We start from the raw sequence: 23,440 nt of genomic DNA, 5'->3' as shown, positions 1-23,440 counted from the left end.
AGGCCACATGGAGCATTAAAGAGCTAGCTAATCAGAACTTTGTCCCATCCCATGATAGTTGAACCAATATTCATACATCATTTTTTCCTTGGTACATCTTGCTTGGGTATCACTAGAGCTAGACATGGGCATGACCAGATCTTTTGGTCAAAAGTATACCCACCACATAAAGAATATCAACAATACAACAAACGCAAGTGAAAAAAAAGGTGACCGAAATTGTGGCAGGGAAGCTTGCAGCTCCAGACAGTTGAGTGCTAATCTATAGACATCCACAAAAGGGCCCTACAACACAGCAACAAAAACAAAACACATGAATGAGCACCAAAACAAAAACTGGCAACACATGCAGTCACAGACCAAAAGACAGTTGCTGTAAAAGCCAAGCACGTACTAACCCTAACCCTAGCCCGAAATTGTAGCAACACAACACCAGGTGAGCAGGCCAGCAGGTGAGAATAGCAAGCTGCAAGCCCCCTTGTGAGTTGTGATGTGTAGTACACCAACCAATTTCCCAATTGCCAATTTTTTTTTCTTTCAACAGGGTGACAACACAGGTTGGCACTGGCAGCAAGGTAGATGGATAGGGACAGGGACAGGCCCTGTGTGGATCAACACAACACCCGAGGAAATTATAGAAAAAACTTCAAATTGCAGAAACTGAAAATGGTTAGAAAGTATTTTGGGAAGACTCCAAAATGCCAAACAAAAACTAAGACCAGATACATAAAATGGCATTAGGAAGCCAAGCAAGCAGCCCCTGCAGTTTTTTTTATCACCAAGCTGACCAATCACAGGAGGAGAACACTCAAGAACAACTCACCAAGTCACCATTTCCCTCCATATCCTATATATATTTTCTCTCTCTCTCTACCATTTATTCTCCCCATTATTATTGATATTATTTTATTCAATCTCCATCTGGATGCGTGTGTGTGACTTGTGAGGGAGATAGAACTGCTCCCCAGAAAAGATCGTATTTTTCCCTCGATTCAGCCGGTTCCTGTCCGGGAAATCGCTGCTGGAGATCTCGGAGAATCGGAGAGCGCGCAGTTTCTGCTCCATCTGCTGTCGAATCTGCCTCGGGAGCGGAGAAAGGAGCGACCTTTCGAGCTCCGAGGGGCCGTCTGGAGAAGGCGAGGCGGACGCGGCGGCGGCGGCGGCAACTCTAGGGCGCTCGGGAGGGCGGTGATGCCGGCGGTTGGCTCGGTTTGAGGACGAGTCGGCCTCAGCAGTTTCAAGGACGCCGGCGCCGGCGCCGGCGGGGATGGAGTCCAGTGGGGAGGAGCTCCTGAAGAAGATCCGGAAGCTGGAGGTTGGGCAGGCGCAGCTCAAGCAGGAGATGTCCATGCTCATACCCGGCGTCGCGGAGCGGCGGCGCTCGCAGTCAGTCTCGCCGCAGCGCGGCGCGCCGGTGCCCCCGCCGCCGACGCATTACAAGGGGAAGCCGCCGGGGAGGCGGCTGTCCGGGGGGTTCGAGGGCGGTCAACGGGCGTGGGCCCGGGGATCGAATTCGTTCCCGCACTCGTCACCGCTGCAGCGCGAGGGCCGCGCCACTAGCGCCGGAGACGCCAGCACCAGCGCTAGGTTGCCTGAGAGGCAGTACTCCAGGGTGCTGCAGTCGCTGGGGCAGTCCGTCCACATTCTCGACCTCGATGGAAGGATCATATACTGGTTAGATTTCTGGTTCTTCAGTGTTTCTTGATTTGCTTGCCTGCAACCTATAAGCTTGACAACGTTTGAGGAAATCCAATGGTCATGCTGGTCAGATATTTTGATTCTAGCGCCTGAAACGAAGTGAGTAAGTGACATTGCAACCTAAATGAAATGTGTTCGGGCACTAGCAATCTCTGTGTATCATTTTTATCTAGCATAGCATGTGATACTGGTTAGAAATAGTGGTTACAGTGGGATAGTGTGGGTGACACTCTGTTACACTGTTGGTGCACATAGAACCCTAACTCTGTAAGGATATTAGGGTTACTTATCATCTGTGCTAAGGCACGGTAATTGAATACTAGATGGGATTCATAGACTCTAGCTGGTTCTGGTGATGAGTACTGTGAAGTTCTGCCTTCATTAAACATCTTGTTACTGTTCGTTGCTTGAGGGTCAGCATTAAGTCACAAAATGCACTCTGTTGGTAGAATGGTAGTTGATTTTTTTGACTTGCGTTGCTTATTTAAATTTAAATATTGACAGAATATGCAGTTTGCTCCATGGCAGTCTATTTATCATTTGTAAAATTTGAAATGCTGCTTCTTTGTCTTTAATCAGACAAACAACTTAGTTTGATAAGTGTGCGTGCTTCTAAACTGCACTACAAAGCACAACTGGTTCTGCACAAGTTTTCTTAATTTAATCCCATTTTGTTCTTGTTAGTGCTTCCCTTTTCACCAAATTCTGTCATTTACTGCTACAGGAATCGGTCTGCGGAAAATCTGTTTGGCTATCCTGCATCTGAAGCCCTTGGTCAGGATGCCCTCATGCTTCTGGTTGATTCCCGTGACCACAATGTGGTAAATGACATCTTCCGACGTATTTCTATGGGTGAAAGTTGGACTGGGAAGTTTCCAGTTAAGAACAAGGAAGGAGATAGATTTTCAGCTGTTGCCACCAACACACCTTTCTACGATGAGGATGGGAGTTTGGTGGGTATCATTTGCGTTTCAAGTGATTCCCGCCACTTGGAGCAGATATTTTGTAGGCCTCCAACCCCTGCAAGGCCCCAACCAGAATCGTCTAGGGCATCTTGTGATGGGAGTTGCAGCAACAGTGGTCGCAAAACCAATTTGTTGAACAGAAGTCCTTTTGATCCTCAGCAACCCCTGCAAAGCACTTTAGCGTCTAAGATAACAAATTTGGTAAGCTCTGTTTTTCTATTAAACAGAAGTTGTAGATATAGCACTACTTTTTTCAAATACATAGCATTCTAGCTTGTAATAATATGTTGTTAAAAACATTGCAATTTTGCAAGTTGATAGACTTTTCTTTCAATGGTCCATTTCTACTCCAAAGGTCATTTACCAGACATCATATAATTTCACACCATCTCAATAACAATAGTTACTTAATGAGGACTTTAAATGGGGGTGTACGGTCATCTGTAGATGTTGCCTTGGTTGTTTTGTAAATTCTAGAACGATATCTGCAGAGGAACTTGTGTAGGCATCAAATCTGATCTGTTTTTAGTATATATTCTTGTTTGTTGCTAGCATATTCCTTTTTGATTTTTAGAATCACAACACAGGCTACCAAGGTCACAAATAAAGTTCGTTCTCGGGTCAGGGCAGATGAGAATGGCATAGAACGGGAAGGTGGCAGTGGTGAGAGTCAGTGCTCTGATCGTGGTGCCAAGGAAGAACCGACGTCTAGTGGAACAACTACGCCAAGAGGGGATGCACCACGTGGCCTCTTTTCTACGGAAGAGCACTCGCCTGGGCAATCAACCAACCCAAACAGTGATGAATCAGGTGAAGGAAAAGTAGGGTTACACAAGATTTTGAGTTCAAAGGCAGAGGCCCTGCTGAACAAGAAAGGGATATCATGGCCTTGGAAAGGGCGGGAGAATGAGGGACCTGATGAAAGAAATCATGTGACATTACCATGGACGCATGGTGACCAAGAGAATGGCCCGAATCATCAGAAGGTTTCTGATTCTAGCACAGCTCCAGATGCCCAAGGCGCTGAACACAACCAGCCTAGCAAAAATGAGGCATCGGGTTCCTGGTCCTCTTTCAACAATAACAGCACAAGCAGTGCAAGCAGCACTGGAAGCACTAATAGCAGTGCTCTCTACAAAATAGATCATGAAGCGGATTGTCTGGATTATGAGATCTTGTGGGAAGACCTCGTCATTGGAGAACAAATAGGTCAAGGTAGTTGCTTCTCCTTTAACTAATGGTTGCTTGATCATATGGATGTGTTTATGCATGATTTCATATTTCTTTTTCGTACCAAATAAAAAGTTCCATTTTTCTTTCATGTAATTTTGTTAGTGTTCTTTGTCAGCATTTGGTTCGTTCTATTGTCTGCATGTCTGTACTTCGGAGTAGCTTCTTTTCCTCTAAATTTGTTTTTGTATTCTCTATGTCTTCTTAAAAATGATATCATGACTAGATAGAAATGGCAGGCCTGGCACAGTGTTAGAGTCTCAACACTTGTGGTCTGGAGGTCCAGGGGATAAAACCAGTCTCCTTGCAAAGTTAAGCAAGGGTGAGGCTGTCTAGAATTTCCCTTCCCCAGAGCCCTTGTATCTGGGCTAGAATGGTCTACAGTTGGAGATGTGAATATACCCATTTTAGCCCCTGTTTGGCCGCTATTTGGTTCTAACTTTGTCAGAAGTGTGAACCATGTGCTCATGATGATACCCAGGGCTAGAGCCTTAGCCTGCTTTGCATTGAAATCTGGGATCGAGATTTCAAATTGTTATGTTGCTACTAGTTTCTAAGTTCGTCCTGCTCCAAGCACATGTGTTTGCTCTTAGGATCTGAACCTCGGGAGAATTTTGATCACCAACATGGATGCTCTTGAAACTTTATATACACGAGGATCTAGATTTGCCAAATAAGCCTTGGCATGATCTTTATTATGGTTATAGGAATATTCTCCACTCTAGGTTCTTTTATATTAAGTAATAAAGTTTTACATGCATCCTACTAAAAGCAAACTTAGGTGTACGCTGCATTCTGCTATATTATATACCTTTTAATCATCGTACTTTTAACTTGTGTATTTGCAGGCTCTTGTGGGACAGTATATCATGCTTTGTGGTATGGTTCGGTATGTTCTGTTGCTTGGCTGTTGCATGAACCATGCATTACTAATCTCAATTTACTTTTATTTTTTAGTTTCATCATCTTATTTGACATGTTTCTAGCAGGATGTGGCTGTTAAAGTTTTTTCCAAGCAAGAATATTCAGAAGAACTGATACAGACCTTTCGACAAGAGGTAGATACCCATCCCCAGCTACAGCTACCATACAGCTTATGGCAATAGGACATGCAGCTCATCCTCTAGCTGCAGAGTATTATTAAGTTATGAACCCGATTAGTGTCATAATTATTTCAGTTCTCCCTGTCAATCCTCCAGGACCCAAACAACTCACCTTTTGCCCATGAACCGTTGTGTGTCAATGGATTAGTTTGATCAAAAAGTCATAGTTTGGGATGGTTCAGACTTCAGACAAACTTGTAAAAAAAACAATTTGTATTTTCTATTTCAGGGTTCCTGCAAAACCTACCATTTCCATTGTCAACAAATATATTAATGTAGAATGTTTTTTTTGAAATAACAAACATAAAAATGTGACGCTGACAAATCTTCATTTACTTTCTTTAGAGCTGATTCTGGAAGTGTTAATGAAGCCTTTTGTTAACTTGAGATCTTGTGACTTTCATTTCAAAGTTTGGATTGTTAATTGTACTGATGTCATTCATATGTGAAGGTATCCCTCATGAAGAAACTGCGTCATCCTAACATACTGCTCTTCATGGGTGCGGTTACATCTCCACAACGCCTCTGTATCGTAACAGAGTTCCTCCCTCGGTATGTCTACTAACCTTTTCAAGTTCTTATCATGTGGTATTTCCTCACTGTTGCTCATGTTCATGAAATTGAGCTCAGCAGTTTGTTTACATCTGATTGAATCATAAATTGTTTGACTACTACAATAATAGCTGCATAAGATATAGCAAACTGAAAGTCAGAAGTTCTTGGCATGGTTTAAGCGGAGAAATCATTGATATGCCTTTGTTGTTGGAAGTGGTCTATCGAGTAAAATATACATTTAAGTGGGATCATGTAGTAAGATGCTTCTCGTTCTATGGAAAACTACTGTAGATGTACTTTTGTCAAACTTGTGGATAATCTGGATACATGTGAAATGGAGAACTATTAATATCTAAGCTTGAAGATATTCTTCATGGGTGCTGAGGTGGATAAATGATTTTTTTTTGTTCTTTTTTGCTTGGATTGGTTTGGTTGCATGTTTTAAACACTTTGTGTCACCTACCCAAACTTATGATGATTACTTGCACATTATTATTTTTGGTTCCTTTTCCCATTTTCATCCTTGTTAAATGCAGGGGAAGCTTGTTTCGCTTACTTCAAAGGAGTGGTACCAAGTTGGATGTGAGACGCCGTGTTCACATGGCTTTAGATATTGTAAGTGCATTTTCTTTATATTATGAGCCTATTGTCCACATGATTCAGTGCATAGATCAGCTAGTTAATGCTTCATATTTTGAGCAAGGGACTTGTCAATCCCCTAGCAAATAAAATTTTGTTAAATGTTCTACACTATTTCTGTATGTATACTTCAATCCCCTAGTTATTGTTCTGTGTTTTGTGTTTCTACAGGCAAGGGGCATGAATTATCTCCACCATTCCAGCCCACCTATCATACATCGAGATTTAAAATCATCTAATCTTCTGGTTGATAAGAACTGGACTGTGAAGGTACATCACAATTTATCTGTTTTCCAAATTTTTTACATTCTCCTGCTTGCCTCCTCTCATTTCATGAGGTCAATCAGGTGGCGGACTTTGGTCTTTCACGTATCAAGCGTGAAACTTTTCTGACAACAAAAACTGGGAAAGGAACAGTAAGTTCAACCAATCTTAATTTAAGTACTTTATATATCAATTAACGTGATTGGTTCGAAGCTTTGCTTGTGTTGTTTTCTCTTTAACTCGCTGATGTTGCTTTCCTATCCAGCCACAATGGATGGCACCAGAGGTGTTGCGAAATGAACCTTCAGATGAGAAGTAAGCTGTGGAGAATCTTTATGAACAGATGTTCCTCTTATCACCTCTGGATATGAGTTCAGTAATATCTTTTCATGGTGCTAATGTAGGTCTGATGTGTATAGCTATGGGGTGATCTTGTGGGAACTTGTTACACAGAAGATACCCTGGGAAAATCTGAACTCTATGCAGGTATATTCTTGTTAGATAATTCTGTTTTTGTTAAATTTTGTTTGATTTTGACCATACATGTAGTGACAAATTGCGACTATGATATTGTGAACTCAAGATCATTATTTATTGTAGCAGCTTTAAAAAAAATCTAAACATATCAATTAGGAGAATAGTACACTTTGACTGCTAGTTTTTAATTGGCCACATGGGAATTAGAATTACCAACCCCACCAAAAGCTTGTAATCTTTTTTTTTATTCCAGCAATAGATCTATTGTGGCCTGACAGCACTTTTACTGATAATATTTTTGCAGAGCACACCTTTACCATGTTGATCTTTCTGGGCTGCTTATTTTTCTTCATATATTTGACAAGTTCCTGGATACTAACTCTCAAGGGTTTGTTTCTTACATAGGTCATTGGTGCAGTTGGTTTCATGAACCAAAGATTGGATATTCCGAGTGATGTGGATCCACAATGGTCATCAATTATCCTAAGCTGTTGGGAAAGGTACTTACTGTTTTTCCTTTCTTTCTTTACTGCTTTTAGGAAATGTGAAGCGTTAGGCCCCAGTCTCTGTAGTTCTCTGCATTTCTGAGTAGGTTTCTGCAACCTATGTCAAAATACTTGCAGATTTTTGAAATTTACTCTAGAAGTAATTTATAGTTCTGTATTTTGTAACATTTGCATATTCCTGATCATTTGCCCTTTCTGTGAGCAGCGACCCACAGCAGCGCCCATCATTTCAAGACCTTATGGAGAGGCTCCGAGAGCTGCAGAGACATTATGCCATCCAGCAGCGGAATGCAAAGAACAGCCTCGAGGAGTGAATATCGCAACTCCCAGTCGGTCACTTGCTAAAGCAAGTAAGCGATCGGGCGAGACGGTATTTTCACCGGCAGTGCCGCAGAGGCATGTCAGATCTCGAGAAGGGTTTGAGACCTCCTGTATGGTTTTGCTCCCTGGGACAGCTAAGGCTGGGAATTTGTTGTACAGATGAGGTGCCTTCTATTTTGTCGAGTTCACCCCCCAGGGCAATTGTGGCTGTAATTCCTGAGTTCTGACAGCAAGGTTAGGTTAGTGACTGAGCTCGGGCTGGTTGGAGTCTTGGGTTCTGATTCGTGGCGACGCGCATTTAACATCTGATCCGGGCTTGAATTTGTGGCAAGAACATGCTGTGTAGATTGCGCTGACAACAGTGGTGTATACATGTGGTCGATTGTGATCATGAGGGAACTGAAACCGAAGTTGTAAGATCAGCATTTTTTTTTTGTATCGCATCATCTGCCGGCTGCCGTTGTCGGCCTTGCATCAGCCGTGTTTTGCTGGTCTGAGACTCTTAGCGTCGGGTTTGGTTGGTGCCTTCGATTTCTAAATTTCATGTGCCGATTACACTATATTTGCGCCCTGTTTCATATGGTTCTTGGCACGGTTTGTATGACCACGCTGCATTTTTGTCATCATTTGATAAGCTGAGAAATGCTGCTGTATCTGATTACAATCGCAACATAGCCTTTCAGTCCCAAGTAAGTTGGCGTAGGCTAAAGTTGAAACACAATAAGAGCTACAAATCAGGGTTCGAGCATATGAATAGCCGTTTTTCGAGCACTCCCATCCAGAGCTAAATCTTTGAATATATTCCATCCCTTAAAATCTCCTTTTATTGCCTCTTCTCATATCAATTTTGGTCTTCCTCTGCCTCTCTTCACATTAGTATCACGTCTTAGGGTTCCACTACGTACCGGTACCTCCGAAGGCTTCGTTGGACATGTTCAAACCATCTCAACCGGTGTTGAATAAGCTTTTTTTTCAATTAGTGCTACCCCTAACCTATCAGGTACATCCTCATTCCGAACTTGATCCCTTCTTTCGCATACGCATTTCCGCAACACTTATCTGCTGGACATGTCGTCTTTTTGTAGGCCAACATTCTGCACCATACATGATTGCATGTCTAATCGCCATCCTATAAAATTTGCCTTTTAACTTTAATGGTACCCTCTTGTCATATAAAATTCCTGATGCTTGGCGCCACTTCATCGATCCTACTTTGATTCTATGACTAACATCTTCATCAATATCCCCATCTCGTTGTAGCATTGATCCCAAATATCGAAATGTATCCTTCCTGAGCACTACTTGACTTTCCAAACTGACATCTCCCTCCTCATATGTAGTAGTGTCAAAATCACATCTCATATATTCAGTTTTACTTCTGCTGAATCTAAAACCTTTTGACTCTAGGATCTCCCACGACAACTCCAATTTCCTATTTACTCCTACTCGAGTTTTATCAACTAGTACTACATCATCTGCGAAGAGGGAATATCCCCTTAAATATCCCTTGTTAAATGTCCCTTGTTAAGGGATTTCCAACTCTATGCCCTACTAGTCGAGACCCTTGCAAGTTCAGCCGAATGCTCGTGCGCACTGCACGAATTTTCGCATCTGCACGTGCTAAGCCCAAAACATAAAACAAAATAATTTATCTACACATGTATACAGCTCGTGCTTTTAGGCATTTATTCTTTAGCTCGCCTTAATCTTGCTAGAGATTTGTTGTAATTATTTTTTTTCTTCCAACACTACATTTCGTTACCTCGTAGTCCTAATAACTAAATGTTGGCCTTTCTCTTTTCATTTCCATCTGGTAGAGAATTGCAAGATGCTTACCATTTTGTTTTGCAGATGCCAAAGGTACGCTCTGGCTTTTATGAATTTCAGCGCTTTTTTGGTTCAAAGTGTACATGGAACACCATCGCCCATCAAATCAAGTATGTACTTTCCATCAGGGTGCTTGACGCTGAATCCCATCAAAAAATGGCTAGCTAGCTCCACCAAATTTTAGCTTGACCATAGTCAGGGCATGATAGGTTCGGGTTTTGTTTATTTGGATCGCAATGCTACCAAATTTTGTTAAGTTGTGGGTTATGCCTTGTCGCATGGTAAATATCCTTTTTTTTTTTGTGAAAACATAGAATGAGAAATGTCGTAGATATAATCAAAACAAACTAAATGGGTAAAGCAAATAAAATACATACACACACACAATTGAGAAATCCTGACCTTTTAAAACTTCCAATACAATTGTGGAATTATGAGCTTTTGAAACTTGCAAACCCAAAAGGAGTGACCATGAATTTGGGCTGAAGAGAACAAGTGTCAAAATAGGTTTGCTTGCAGGAACAAACACAGGGAAGAGGTTCCAGGTTCCTCTAACTTTGAGCCTTGGACCCTCGCATTTGGGCTCCCATGGGATTGACTCAAAAGTAGAGGGATCAAAGGCAAAGGATCTCGTTCCAAAAATAGAGGTGTCAACAGGAGTGCACCTGAGGCTGTTAGATTTTGAGTTCTAAGTTCAGATGGTGCTGCCTGGCAGCAACCAAACAAGTCCTAGTGCTAACTAGGTGTCAAATGTCTTGTCGGTTATGAATCCGTAGTGGCGACACAAAATCGCTTGGTGGAACTAGTTGAAGCGGCAAGGGTGCCTGGTTGTCGTGCGGCGCCACTGTTGCGGCGTCGGTGGAATTGAATGGGCGGTGTCCGGCGGTGCGTACTGTAGATGTTGGCAGGAGATGAAAACACGAAAGGGGAGGATGGGAGATTAATAAGAAAAAATAGGGAAACCGGATTGGAAATGCGATTTGCTAAGATAACATACTTTTCTTTGAACCTTCTATAAGGAAAATTCTAAGGAAAAAAGAACGTCTGGAGTTGATTCACCACCTAAATTAAATTCTATAGGGTGCTTTTAAGAAATGTTGCAGTATTTCAATACCCACCTAAAGGATCCTGCTCTTTTTTCATATACATTTTGTCGTGGGAAGGGTGTGGGATCCGCCCAGCCTTGACTCCATCCTGCGTTCTGGAGCTCGGAGGGCTGTTCCAGCAGGGGCAGGGGAGGGTTTGCTCTTCATGGCTCCACAATCTGAGGGCTGGATCTCCTTTAAGGTTCAAGGTGAGATTACTGCTGATACCCCACCCCTTTCCAGCTCTCTATCTTACCGCTGATTGAAATTTTGGAACAAGGGGGCACGCAGCAATTAACAATATCTTAAATTTGGTCTTTTGTGGGAAGAAAAAGTAGCAGCGCATCTGTGTTAATTCTTAGTCTGGTTTCTAGCCAAAAGCTTCACTTTAACAGTTCAACTCGTCTGCTCTGTGTTTTAGTTTCAGTAATAAATCTGAAAACTCACTTCTGTGAACCACAAATGGTAGAAAGAACAAGGGGAATTCAGCAATTAACAATATCTTAAATTTTGGGGCTTGGTTTGCCAAGAAAAGATATTTCAGTTTCTAACTGTTAATTTACTGAATAAAACTCGAACTCCTGAAATTTTTCAAATTTGTTAGTCAAGCCTAGGTCTTTTGCGCTAATTTAGATACTAGGTGATAGTGTTGCATGTCTGCTAGTTAGCCTAGCCTATTGGTGTAGATGTCATCTCATTTCTCAGCTACCATTTTGAAAACAGACACCAACCTAGCCAGTTTATTGTTGTAATGCTGTTAATGTGCTGGATAGATCAAAATTGAACTGTCGAAATGTTTACAGTTTTTAAAAAATGTAGTTTTGCCTGTGACTATTAAGGTGATTTAATAAAACTCAGCGAATTTTGCGTATCTGTGCAGATACTGTGTTTTCGATTGACCCTACATTTCCAGACCCCTTGTTTGGATCTGCTGTTTCGTATGTGTTGTTTGGTTGCATGTTCTCTGCTCACTACCTCCCTGCAATCTCTTTTGTATAGCAAGGGTTTTGCTCTGTTAGTAATCTTATTTCAACTATTCTCCTTCAGGGTAACTGTGTGGTTGGTGTTTTGCCTTGTCAAAATCTGTAAAATTGAGCTTTGCTGGTGCTTGCTACTCAGAACACCTAACTCAGTATGTTTTGAGGTCATAATATGTTGTTATGAGTTTCTTGACCTTTAACTGGGGTCTTTTAGATACTAGCTAATTGCAATTGTCGCTGAAGATCTCTTATGTTTGCAGTGGTAATTTGTACAATACATGCAACACCTCTATTGGTTCTATCCTTTGGTTGCACTGTTTGTATATGTTGTTCAGTTGTTGCTGTATTATTTCATTGTTTACAGTCTTTTGACTTGTAATATGTTTCCATAAGTTCATTGCTTATTGTGTAAGTGCCTCTGTGTGATTGTGTAGTCTGCAATCTAATTTGTTTATTACTAGACATTCCAAAATTCTGTGCAGTACGCTGGTGTAGTCTGCTATCTAATAGACATTCCAAAATACTGTGTGGTACTTTTATTGTTGTTTTTGATAGTAGACCTGGGTTTGTTCCATTTCCAACTTGTCAATTGCAGATGCTTTCTTATGTGTACAACTATCTTTAATTATTCTTATCTTGAGACCATGCATTTCTTTGTTGATTTGATCATCGATTGGATTAATTTTTGTTCTCCACTTAATGAATTTAAAAGTTATCTGATTTAGGCTTCTTCACTGTCTATGAATAGAGCTTTGTGTTATGAGCTGCGCACTACATGGCATATCTATCTTTTTACCGTGAAATTGTTGATCCATTATGTTTGTTTCTTCAACATATCACTTACCATGTTAAGTATTTATTATTTTAATACTGTACTACAGATTGTGATTTAGAGCCTTTTTGGAGATTACAGTTTCATCTGTTCACTTTGATGTATTGGCATAGTTTCTACATGTCTCTTTATCTTGTATGGATCATAATTTCCTTGCAACCTGAGAATTGTTCCCTTGTTTTAGTTGAACTTTCATTCGAATTCCTAGCCTGCAACCATTAAGAAATCAGAAAATCCTTAAGAACTATTGTGTCCCACATTCTAGATAGAACTATGTGGAACGCAGCAATTACCAAGACCTTATGTGTGTTCAAGAATTTGTTCTTATTTCTAACTAAGTGGCATTAGTGTGTACATATTAGTATTAATCAATTTGCTTGATTTCAGAGGTTCATGAGCAATGGAGGAACCCCTGACATGACCCATGAGGTTTGAATTGTTCTATATTGTTTTCTTCTATCAAATGTTCTTTCACAATTTTGGTCACAAATTTACGATTGTTTGATTATGTGAGAATGCATAAAGATGATTACAGAGTTGAACGCAACTACCCAACATCTCAAGAGGAAAATGAAATTTCTCAACAACGTCATCCTCATGATGTTTGGGCTGACCGGAGGAGCTCTCATAGCCGTGTCAGGCCAGTACTACAGCAACTCAAAGGAGAATGCACAAAGGGCTGAGGAGCTAGGCCCAGGAAGATCTGAAAAGGGGTCTGGATATTCTGAGGAGCACCTCTGGCTACCTGTAGTGCTCTTCCCAGGAATCCTAGTGACCATACACCGATTCTGTGGGATTCTGGTGAAGGTCAATCGATTCCAAAACCTAGATTCAGATTTGAAAAATGGTGGCTCCAGCATGCTGATTTCAAAAGTATGGTAGAGAATTTCTGGAGCACACCGATGAATGGTGATAGCAATATTGATAGATGGCAAAAGAAAATCAGGGCTTTTAGGAGGAAAGTTAAAGGTTGGAGCATTAATGTAGAAGCTGCCAATAGAAGAAAGAAACATGAGCTCCTAAGAGAATATGACACTCTGGATAGACTAGCTGAAAGCCAAAACCTTGACCAATCACAAGTAAATAGGATGAGTAACATTATGATGGATTTGAATAGAATCTGGACCATGGAGGAAACAAAAGCTAGACAAAGATCTAGGGAGAAAGAAATTAGGGAGGGAGATAGGAATACTAGGTACTTCCAGACTGTAGCCAACCAAAGAAGAAGGAAAACTTTGATTCAGGCTATCGAAGGCCCCGAGGGGATTGCCACTAGCACTGCAGAAATACAAAAAATTGCGATTGACTACTATAAAAATCTTTTTAAACATGAGGATAGGGCAGATATAGGTGTTAATGAAAACTTCTTTAGTGAGGAGACCAAAGTAACAGACCAAGAAAATCAGGTGCTGGAGGCGCCTTTTACTGAAGAAGAAATTAAAAAAGCAGTTTTTGAGTCGTACTCTGATGGGGCTCCAGGGCCGGATGGTCTGTCTTTTATGTTCTATCAACACTTCTGGGGAGCCCTACAACAAGATCTGCTGGATCTTTTCACTGACTTTTACCATGGTAATCTTGATATTTTCCGAAACTTCGTGGCTAACTTTGATTCCAAAAGAAAATGACGCTTGTACTATGAACAAATTCAGGCTTATTAGTCTTCTGAATTGCAGTTACAAAATCTTTACTAAGGTGCTCACTAACAGGATTAATCTGGTAGTGGATAGGCTGATCAGTAGTAATCAAACGGCTTTTATCAAAGGGAGGTATATTTTGGAGAGTGTTGTCACTGCTCATGAAATTGTCCATAGTGTGCACCAAAAGGGGGAGGCTGGTGTAGTTTTGAAACTAGACTATGAAAAGGCATATGACAAAGTGAACTGGGATTTTCTCATGGACATACTAAACAAAAGAGGTTTTGGGGGGTGATGGTTACTTTGGATTAGGAAAATCCTATATAATGGCTCTGTTGGAGTCCAAATAAATAATGCAGAAGGAAACTATTTTGAAACAGGGAAAGGGCTTAGGCAGGAGACCCTCTCTCCCATTCTTTTCAACTTAGTTGTGGATGTTCTAACCAAAATGATGCAAAAAGCTGCTGATCATGGTATGATCAGAGGTTTGGGGGTGGAGTTTAGTCCTAATGGGGTGATGAGTTTGCAATACGCGGACGACACCATTCTTTTCTTAGAAAATAATCTGGAAAAAGCTAACAACATTAAGTGGATCCTCACCTGCTTCGAGCTTATGTCAGGTATGAGGATTATTATAACAAAAGTGAAATTATCCCTATGAATATGGAAGACCAAGAATTAGAGAATTTTAGGAGGCTCTTCGGCTGCCCTGTGGGGGCTTTTCCCATAAAATATTTAGGGATCCCTTTGCACTACGAGAAGCTTAGAAGAGAGGATTTGCAACCACTAGTAGATAAAATTGTCAAAAGAATTGCGGGCTGGAGGGGGAAGCTCCTGTCCTATGCTGGGAGGCTAATTTTAATCAAAACTTGCCTAGCTAGTATTCCGGTGTACCTTATGTCCTTTAAATTTCCTAAATGGGCTCTAGATATTATTAATTCCCACATGGCAAAACTGTCTCTGGAATGATTATGAGGGTCACGGCAAAATACACCTGGCAAATTGGCAAATGGTCAGTATGAGAAAATAGGATGGGGGGCTGGGGGTCCCTGACCTGAAAAACCTTAACCTGTCCCTGTTGGGGTCATGGGTAAAAAGGTTCATAATGGGGGAGGATAAAATCTGGCACAACATCATAAAACAGAAGTATGTTAGGAACGCGACAAATATCTTGTCTCCCACACTCACAATCATCTACCTTTTGGAAGGGTGTGATGTGGGCAGCAAAAGCGCTAAAGTTTGGGTATAGATGGAAGGTGGGAGATGGAACCAAGATACGGTTTTTGGGAGGACACTTGGTTTGGAACTGCGCCATTGGCGGTGCAGTTCTGGGATCTCTTCTGTATTTGCAACCAAATAGGTGTGACGCTGGCTGAGGTTTGGGATGGAGTGGATATAAAACTGAACTTTAGGAGAAACTTCTCTGAGTATCTAATGCATAGATGGTACGAGTTGGAAGAGATTGTCACTGGGGTGAATTACAATGAGGAGGGGGATGCTTTGGTCTGGCAGTATGACAGTAAAGGAGTCTATCCTTCCCAATCCCTTTACTCAGTGATTAGCTTCAGGGGCGTTAGGCCTGTCTATGTCCCTTCAGTATGGAAGGTGCATACTCCTCCTAGAGTTCAGGTCTTTCTTTGGCTTCTGTCACACAATAAATTGATGACAACTGACAACCTTCTGAAAAGAAACATATCGAAACCGTTGAATTGCCAATTCTGTGATGAGAATGAAACCGTTCTACATCTGTTCTTTGAGTGTGTAGTTGCCAAAAAGATCTGGAAGTTTGTTAATGCTTTCACTAATATCTGGATTAAAAGTTACTCAGACATGGCTAGCAAATGGTTATGTGGCAAAAAATATGATATAATCAACAGCACCTCTGCGGGAGTTTGCTGGGGTCTTTGGCTAGCGCGTAACGACATGATCTTTCATGGACAGGTATGGGTGGATATAAAGACAGTGCTACGAAGGATGTGGAAATGTATGATGATTTGGAAGCCAATGTTCAAGGGGACCCTGCTGGAAGTTATAAACAAATGGTGCAACTCTTTGGAGGAAGTCCTCAAGACCCCCTTGGCAATCGAGGCTCCCTGAAGAAGTTCAAGCTGGGCAGTGCAGGGGGAAAAATGAACCCCCCCCCCCCCCCCCCCCCCCCCCCCTGGAGACTACAACGCTGAACTCCTAAGAGGAACAACATGAAGACGGGATCAAGAGAGTAGTTAATCTTTTCTTTTTGCCCAGTTCTCTGTATTTCAGACTTCTCTGAGCTGCTGTGCGGGCTGTGCTCTGTCTGGTGCTGTAGGCTACTAGGTAGTACACTGCTCTGGCTTCTATCGACGAGCATGTAAACGCCTAAACAAAAACAGCTGTCATGCCTTGTTTTCTATAAAATGGGGCAGGGCGAGGCGCCTGTCAGTTCTAAAAAAAATATTCTGGCACGAACCAAGAGAGCAATTGCTGAACTTAGGGTAAGTTTTACTCACTTGAGGTCTTCCATTCTGTCCTAGTAAGTTAACTGAATCCAAGAAGTCGCTGAACTGATTATGTAAACTGAATGATAACTGAATCTGTTGTTTGCATATTTTCTTTGTAGAAACTGGGTTCTGGTGTGCCTGAGAACTCCTCGACTGCTAGACCCACACCCTCTCCCTATACTCTGTAGCGGCTAAAAATCAGATCCCCACCCCCCTCCAGTTCAGTCAATAGATGTTTGGTTATTTCATACTTTAAGATATAAACAAGGCTAAGAAGAAATTTCATACAGAACAATCTGGTACCATGTGCCAACTACACTTCATCCCTGGTATAAATGAATGCCCTAACACCAAGGTCAGAAGGATGTGATGATGCAAAACAGAAGAAGGAAAAGTAGAAATGGACCTACGATAAACAATGCAGAGCAGTGATGGCGTGGAAAGAGAGGAGTTACCTTTGGTAGGAGCACGGACAACTGCAAGTAAGTAAATCAAAACATTAAAACGTTAGATCAAATCAAATTTTCTTACATTAGGAAAGGAGAACAGAACCAAAGCTCAACAACTATGGACTCTGAATGACGCTTGAACTGACAGCAAATCCTAAAAGTAGACTGACCTGCCTCTGGCTTATCTCTCCTCAGTTTGTCCATCACAGCAAAGGTCAATTGAATACTGCTCTGTGAAATTTGAAAAACCAATTAACAAGCATGTTAGATGCATAACTAACGAAAATTTGAAGGAAACCAATTAAGCTATACCGTCAAACTGTTACAATTGTATCACATGTTAGATGCATAACTCATGAAAGCACATGTGATGGTACGATAATGAAGTCTCTACTTAGTTGTGAAATAACATGCCATTGCTTGCAAAAAATCGAAGAGTTGTGAATATTCCAAATAACATGTTTATTACGTCCCTCCCTAATTTTGTATGCATTTTCAACAACACCGTAGAGACTAAACAAGCATTGCAAACAGAGAACTCACTGCTAAGATTAGCTACTACATGTTTGACATTATAGGTAATCGTGGGTACTTGATTGCAACTACACAGTGCTGTTGTAATTGGCACAATTTTTTTTATAAAAAAAGAGGTAGTTAAATGATTGATAGAACATGCTGCATAAATGGCATGCAAAGGGTAAGTACAAAATCAATCTATGCATGGTTACTGTAATAGTACATAGCTAAATGTGATTGAGCTACTCATCGAACAGATGTGTCGCATCATACAGAAATGTACGGTTTCCTCATAAAAGAGTGACTTTTTATTTGCAAATTATTTATCCACACAAAGAATGGAACATAGAGAACTTCTATTGTGCATCAAAGAACTAAACAACAGAACAATTCGCAAGCAAGTACATGTAAATGTGACTTTTTGAAAGCTGGATTTGCGTACACCGCCCAAAAAATAAGAAAACAAATAATAATACCCTCTTTCTGTTAATCCACTGGGTAACTGAAATAGGGTAAAGTACCTCTGGAAATTAACTTTGAAAGTATAAGTAAAGAAGAAAATGGCTTAATGTTTGGAGTACGTACATGTATGTTTATTAGAGAAATAATAATTGTTTTGCTGGATGGCTAGGTACCCTGTTAATTGGGTTGTAACCCATGTTGTAACCACACCAATCTATTCTCATAAGAAAATAAATATAACCCACCCTAAACCAAACCTCCACTATCACACACCACACCACCCCAAACTTACCATTGCATAAGTTATACAAATTACTTGCCAAATATGGTTACAACCCAATAAGAACCCATTAGGTACCCAATAAAAACCCTAGTTAACTTTTTTTTTGAGTTTGTATGTGACTCTCAACGTGGGGCCCACATGTAAGTCTAGCCATACTACTTTGCACAAAGTAGCGGACTGTCAAGCTAATTCATCTGCAACAAGTTTCGGTCAATTCATCCAAAATTTTAAGGTGTGAACACGAGGTTTTAGTTTTAGGGTCCGACTCTTGACGCGGGCTCCACATATAAGTCCAGCCGTACTACTTTGCATACAGTAGCGGACTGTTAAACTAATTCATCTGTAACAAGTTTCGATCAATTTATCCAAAATTTTAAGGTGTGAACGCGAGGTTTTATTTTTAGGGTCCGACTCTTGATAGATGAGGCTCCAGGCTTTTGGGTTCTTAATGGGTCTCAACCCACGGGTTGAGAGTCTTTTAGATCCAAAAATAATACCACACACCCCAAACACCTTCCAAACTATTTATTTGTAAAACCCAAACCAAACCAAACCATCTAGCAGGCCAACTCATTATAAACCAATTGAAATGATCTTATTATATAAACCAAACCATTAAAACCAATAAACCCAACCCAATTAACATGGCTAGGTACTACAATCATTTATTACATTTGGCTAAATGCACCTGTCATTTCCCTCTCCTTTGGCAAACATCTTGGTCGACAAGTTATCTGAATCATTGTAGAGCGATTTGAGAGGACTTACATCAACCGAAGGCATTCTGAGGTACTCTGTTCCTCCGAGGCATTGCATCGAGCGGGCACCGAGTCAGTGTATACACGCGAAACATCGGCAATGGCCGGCAGCAGGGTCATTGCAACGTCGCCGCCGCGGCTCGCGGATGCGGCAATCGAGGAGTAACTGGACCGCCTCCTCCCCGCCATTGACGCGCCAGCGGCAACGACCCGGATGCGGTGGCCGTGAGTGCCGCCGCCGACCTCGCTGGCCGCGGTGCCCCGGCCACCTGGAGGCACGCCGCGGGGGAGTCCCGCAGGCCGCAGCTTGGGGGAGCAGCGATTTGGGAGGCGGAGGCGCTTGAGCTCGTCGCGGTGTCCATCTGGTGCCGGAGCAGAGGCAATGCACCACGGAGGGGCCGCCGCGGCGCAATCGATTGCCGCGCCGGGCCAGGTGGTGAGGCTGGGAGCCCGCCCCCGCGGCGGAGGCGGCAAGGCCTGAGGAACGCGTCTAGTTGAGCGCCACTGGGCAGAGGCCAGATGTCGACCCCGTAGAGGGTCGGGCCTTGGAGCTCACCTGGCAATCGACGCTTAGCTCGACTCGTCGAGCGGGCGAGGCATGTTTCGGGAAAAACGAAAATACTGCCAGCAACCTGAAAACCGGTGGTGCGCCGCGGCATTTTAATCGACTAAACAAAAACACTAGTACTTACATCATAGCATAAGTAGAGGCTTGGCATGTAAATCAATTTGGCTTTCGTATTTGAGGGAAAATGAAGTTGATGGTTTTAAATTCTTAACCCAAAATAAATTTCCCACCCAGTAACAAAGTTATTTTTTTTTTCAAAATTGGCAGGATCTGGACAGATTGGTCACTAAACCGGTCTAACCAAAGTCTCTAAAATGTAAATAGGACTTCACCATTGTGTAGCTCTCGTTGAGTAGATCAAAATGCATACGTAGAACGTCCGATTTGGAGTTCGGATGAGAGTTATGACCTCGGGAAGATATGTACCCAGGAAAGCCAGTCAGACCGGTTTGCCAGAGCGGTCATACCGGTTTGGTATGTATAGTCCGAGTTAGAAGTTGTATTTTGACTCGGGATTTGTTAGGATTTCGACTCTAATGAGGCAAGATCTCCCCTTCCTATAAAATATAAAGGTCCACGACTGATCGAGGACATCCAATCAATCAAACACAAAACCAATCTACTATTTTATCATTTTTCCTTTATTCTTTTGCCCTAGCTTTTCCAATCTCATCTTATTGTTCTTCCTTCATCTCCACGACGACTGAGGACGTTTTAGGTGACCTGCCGACCCTAAAGCAATACTATATATGTACCGGTCCTGCCGGAGTCCCTCCCCGAGCAGGTGTTCGTAGGTCACCGTGGCAGCTTCTAGGAATCCGATCAAACTGGCTTCCTAGACCGGTCGGACTGGTCTGTGTAGGAGGTGTTCGTGGTGCTGATCCGCTGCGATCCGTGCATCTAGCAAATCTCGTGTGTTGGCCCGAATTCTGCGCCAACAGCTACATATTTCTCTTTATTAATAGTTTTTTTGTTTACTAAGTTTTTCTGGAAAGGACTTGTTCGGCGAGATGACAGGGTACACAAGATGATCTCAGGGCCTCAGGCACGAAGGAAAAACACCTTGCTCACCTAAAGTTCAGAACTTCAGAACGCATTCTTCTTTCAGTTACAGCCGATGGCCAAACACGCTCACGGCCACGTAGGTCCCACACGACAGTCTCACACTAAATACGTATTGCACGGTTGGGCCTTATGGTCACCGCTGGTGTCTTTTACTTCAGCTTCCCTGCTTGATAATCAGCGGTGACATGGATCCATCAAATTCCAGATGAGACAGTGACAAGCACGAAGGAGACAAAAATCTTTCCGACTGCCTGCAAGCTTGCTCGATGAAATGGAAATTTGAAGATTTAAATAAGCAATTGTTTTCTTTCTTCTTCTCGGTTGCGATGTTGCTGCAACTCCAAATTTTGTTCCAAGCATTCAGTCATATCACTCTCAAGTTTGTGACTTGAAGTTTAAATGGATGAAGATTGGGTCATGACAGAAAAAGAAAATAACTCTTCTCAAAATTGCAAGGTGCACTTCAAAAAATAGTTCTAGCCGTAGCAATTTATTATCCAGTCTTCAGTAACCTGATGTGGCCAGTTCCCTCTCCCTCCACTTCCAATGTATGAACATATTGTTTACTTTATTATGATTATATCTGCAAAAGTAGTCCACAACAAAAAATTTAATCCAAAAATCAAATTTTAAATCATTTTTTTCTGTCAGATGATTTCTGATACATAAACATTTATTGACTGGACAACTGCAACTGCAAGTCAATGGCTTTTAGGATGGATGTAGAGCTCAATTATTGCATCTGAATTTTGGATCAACAATTTAGCCTTGATTTATTTATGAGGGAAATGGTTTATGGCTTATTTTTGAAAGAAAATTCAGCATTATAGAAGTTAGTCTGCAACCGCTCAAGCTTATAGTTTTGAAGAAATTTCTATAATGACATCTAAATTATTACAAAGCACTCCTCTTACAACACAATGTTCATATCCATTTTGAGTGAAGGTTCCTCGTGGCTCTTCAAAGGTCATTATTGGTGCTGTTTTTTCATCTTCTATATGATATTTTTTTCTCATTGTATGAAAACTATGCAAGTTTTCCACTATCATGCAACGAGATCTATCCAAACATATTACATATGACATAACCGATGATATAACATAGCAATATTGCCATAGTCTTGTGCCCAAACTTCCAAACTAAAGTCAGAAACATAGAACTAATCTTTGGTTCAACACGACACCCATAGCTTAATAAGTAATTGCCTTGTGGTTTATTTATTATCAATATAAGGTCCATACTGATCCACGGTTCCTATTTGATGGTTTATGTGCCATTGCTATCAAGTTGCACATTGGAAAAAAGATTAGGTATCAGATATGTTACTCTTTACTCCAAAAGACAGGTGAATCAAATTAAATAAAGGACGACGGCCGGCAATGGATGTGATCGTTGGGCATGGACAACTGGACAAGGGCATGCCAGCTGCCAGAGTTGGGTAAAGGGGAGCGAGATAGGAGTGGACGATAAACTACCCAGCATGAATGTGCGCCAAAAATTACAGGAAGATACTGCATGGCCAATGCCAAGCATAAAAAGCAGATGTGATCAGGTCTCAAGCGTAGCACTGGCGCACTCAAAACAGGAAGTAAAAAAAGGGCCAGTGCTTATCTTGACAAGGCAAGAGAACAGGCTTTGAGCATTAGGCAGCATAGTGACCGCTACCTTAAGCATCCATTTTTATCATCAGGCTGATACAGTACGGCAACTCTTCAGTGTGCCACATACAAAATAAACAAGTTAAAGCAGCCGGTGCTTAACTTGACAAGGCAAGCGACCGCTGCCACACACAACCATATTTATCATCAACAGAATAGGCACAGCCCACGCCTACTCCCCCTTGATACGCTTCCAGATCTTGCTGTTCGGGAGTGCAATACCCAGTGACACGGCGCCAAGCATGTAGAAAACACTAAACGGGTCAGGTCCATGATCACCACCCATGTACGACCTCCTGCTGCTGAACCTACGCAAGAATGAGAAAAGGTTTGTTAGATCAGTGTACATTACAGTTATACAGTAACTGGACGGCCACTGGTAGCGGCTGGTTAAGTCAGGCATAAAAAGGTAAGAACTTGATGAATTTTTAAGTCAGACATAAAAGAAGGTATGAACTTGATGAATTTTGCACCCACATTAGTAGTGTTACAAAAGGCGCTATTTCGCGCTCGCCTAGACGCGCTTATGCGCTGGGCGGCAGGGTACCGCCTCGCCTAGGGGGTAGGCGGCACCCTAGGCAGCGCCCCCTCATCCGCAGCTAGAGACGGGCGGATATGACATCCCCTGTGGCCGCTACATGTAGATTCACCCAAGTGTGGACTCCTGAGGGAGGCGAGGCAAGGACGGCGGTCGAGGAAGCGGGGATGGGGCCAGCAGGACGTCGGGCGGCGGCGAAGCAGGCGGAGACAGGGGGCGAAGGCGGAGGAGGCAGCACAGGGGGAGGTGGGGAGGTCGGGCGGCAGCGACCGATGAGCAAGTCGGGACCGTCAGGGTGTGGGAGGGCGCGTGCTCACGAATGGATAAGGTGGGACTGGGGGAAATAAATTGTGTGGGGACGGTCCCCAGTTGTTTCTCGGTGAGGACCCTCTCCCATCGGGTGTCGCGTGGCCCAGATGGTGATCCGATGCATCTGATGCTCGCTCGCACAGGCGCACAGGCGCTGGCTCGCTTGGAAATTGCGTCGCGCGCGCCTAGGCCCACGAGTCGCCTCATTGGCAGAAGCCCTTCTCGCTCGCCCCGTTTTCCT

The 23,440-nt window shown here is 42.4% G+C and overlaps 2 protein-coding genes and 2 long non-coding RNA genes across 5 annotated transcripts; 2 read left to right on the top strand and 2 right to left on the bottom strand.

Moving 5' to 3' along the window:
• Positions 1 to 703: 703 nt before the first annotated feature.
• On the top strand, positions 704 to 8,318 carry LOC101767428 (probable serine/threonine-protein kinase SIS8). 2 transcript variants are annotated; one of them, XM_004962704.4, is made up of 13 exons: positions 704 to 1,674; positions 2,423 to 2,864; positions 3,251 to 3,878; positions 4,742 to 4,782; positions 4,880 to 4,951; positions 5,448 to 5,548; positions 6,088 to 6,166; positions 6,362 to 6,460; positions 6,538 to 6,606; positions 6,720 to 6,769; positions 6,859 to 6,940; positions 7,337 to 7,431; positions 7,643 to 8,318. In XM_004962704.4, exons 1-13 carry the CDS (start codon positions 1,268 to 1,270, stop codon positions 7,749 to 7,751), a joined length of 2,274 nt encoding a protein of 757 aa, XP_004962761.1. In that variant the 5' UTR covers positions 704 to 1,267; the 3' UTR covers positions 7,752 to 8,318. The 2 variants fall into 2 exon arrangements, with proteins under 2 accessions (XP_004962761.1, XP_004962762.1); XM_004962705.4 differs by having other exon boundaries at positions 705 to 1,674; positions 4,883 to 4,951.
• Positions 8,319 to 10,481: 2,163 nt separating this feature from the next.
• On the top strand, positions 10,482 to 16,257 carry LOC111256667. The gene is made up of 3 exons (XR_002676840.1): positions 10,482 to 10,879; positions 12,870 to 12,911; positions 16,058 to 16,257. It is a non-coding gene; the product is annotated as an uncharacterized LOC111256667 (long non-coding RNA).
• A 596-nt stretch (positions 16,258 to 16,853) lies between these two features.
• LOC111256831 lies at positions 16,854 to 19,509 on the bottom strand. The gene is made up of 3 exons (XM_022825553.1): positions 19,072 to 19,509; positions 17,213 to 17,273; positions 16,854 to 17,069 (listed from the first exon to the last, which is right to left on the bottom strand). Exons 1-3 carry the CDS (start codon positions 19,117 to 19,119, stop codon positions 16,876 to 16,878), a joined length of 303 nt encoding a protein of 100 aa, XP_022681288.1. The 5' UTR covers positions 19,120 to 19,509; the 3' UTR covers positions 16,854 to 16,875.
• Positions 19,510 to 22,301: 2,792 nt separating this feature from the next.
• Positions 22,302 to 23,214, bottom strand: LOC101767171. The gene is made up of 2 exons (XR_214947.2): positions 22,830 to 23,214; positions 22,302 to 22,660 (listed from the first exon to the last, which is right to left on the bottom strand). It is a non-coding gene; the product is annotated as an uncharacterized LOC101767171 (long non-coding RNA).
• Between the last annotated feature and the right edge of the window lie 226 nt (positions 23,215 to 23,440).

Source organism: Setaria italica, chromosome III (assembly GCF_000263155.2).
Source record: "Setaria italica strain Yugu1 chromosome III, Setaria_italica_v2.0, whole genome shotgun sequence".
NCBI lineage: Eukaryota > Viridiplantae > Streptophyta > Magnoliopsida > Poales > Poaceae > Setaria > Setaria italica.
The sequence above is the reverse complement of the archived record's forward strand: the minus strand, read 5'-3'. Positions and strand labels throughout refer to the sequence as shown.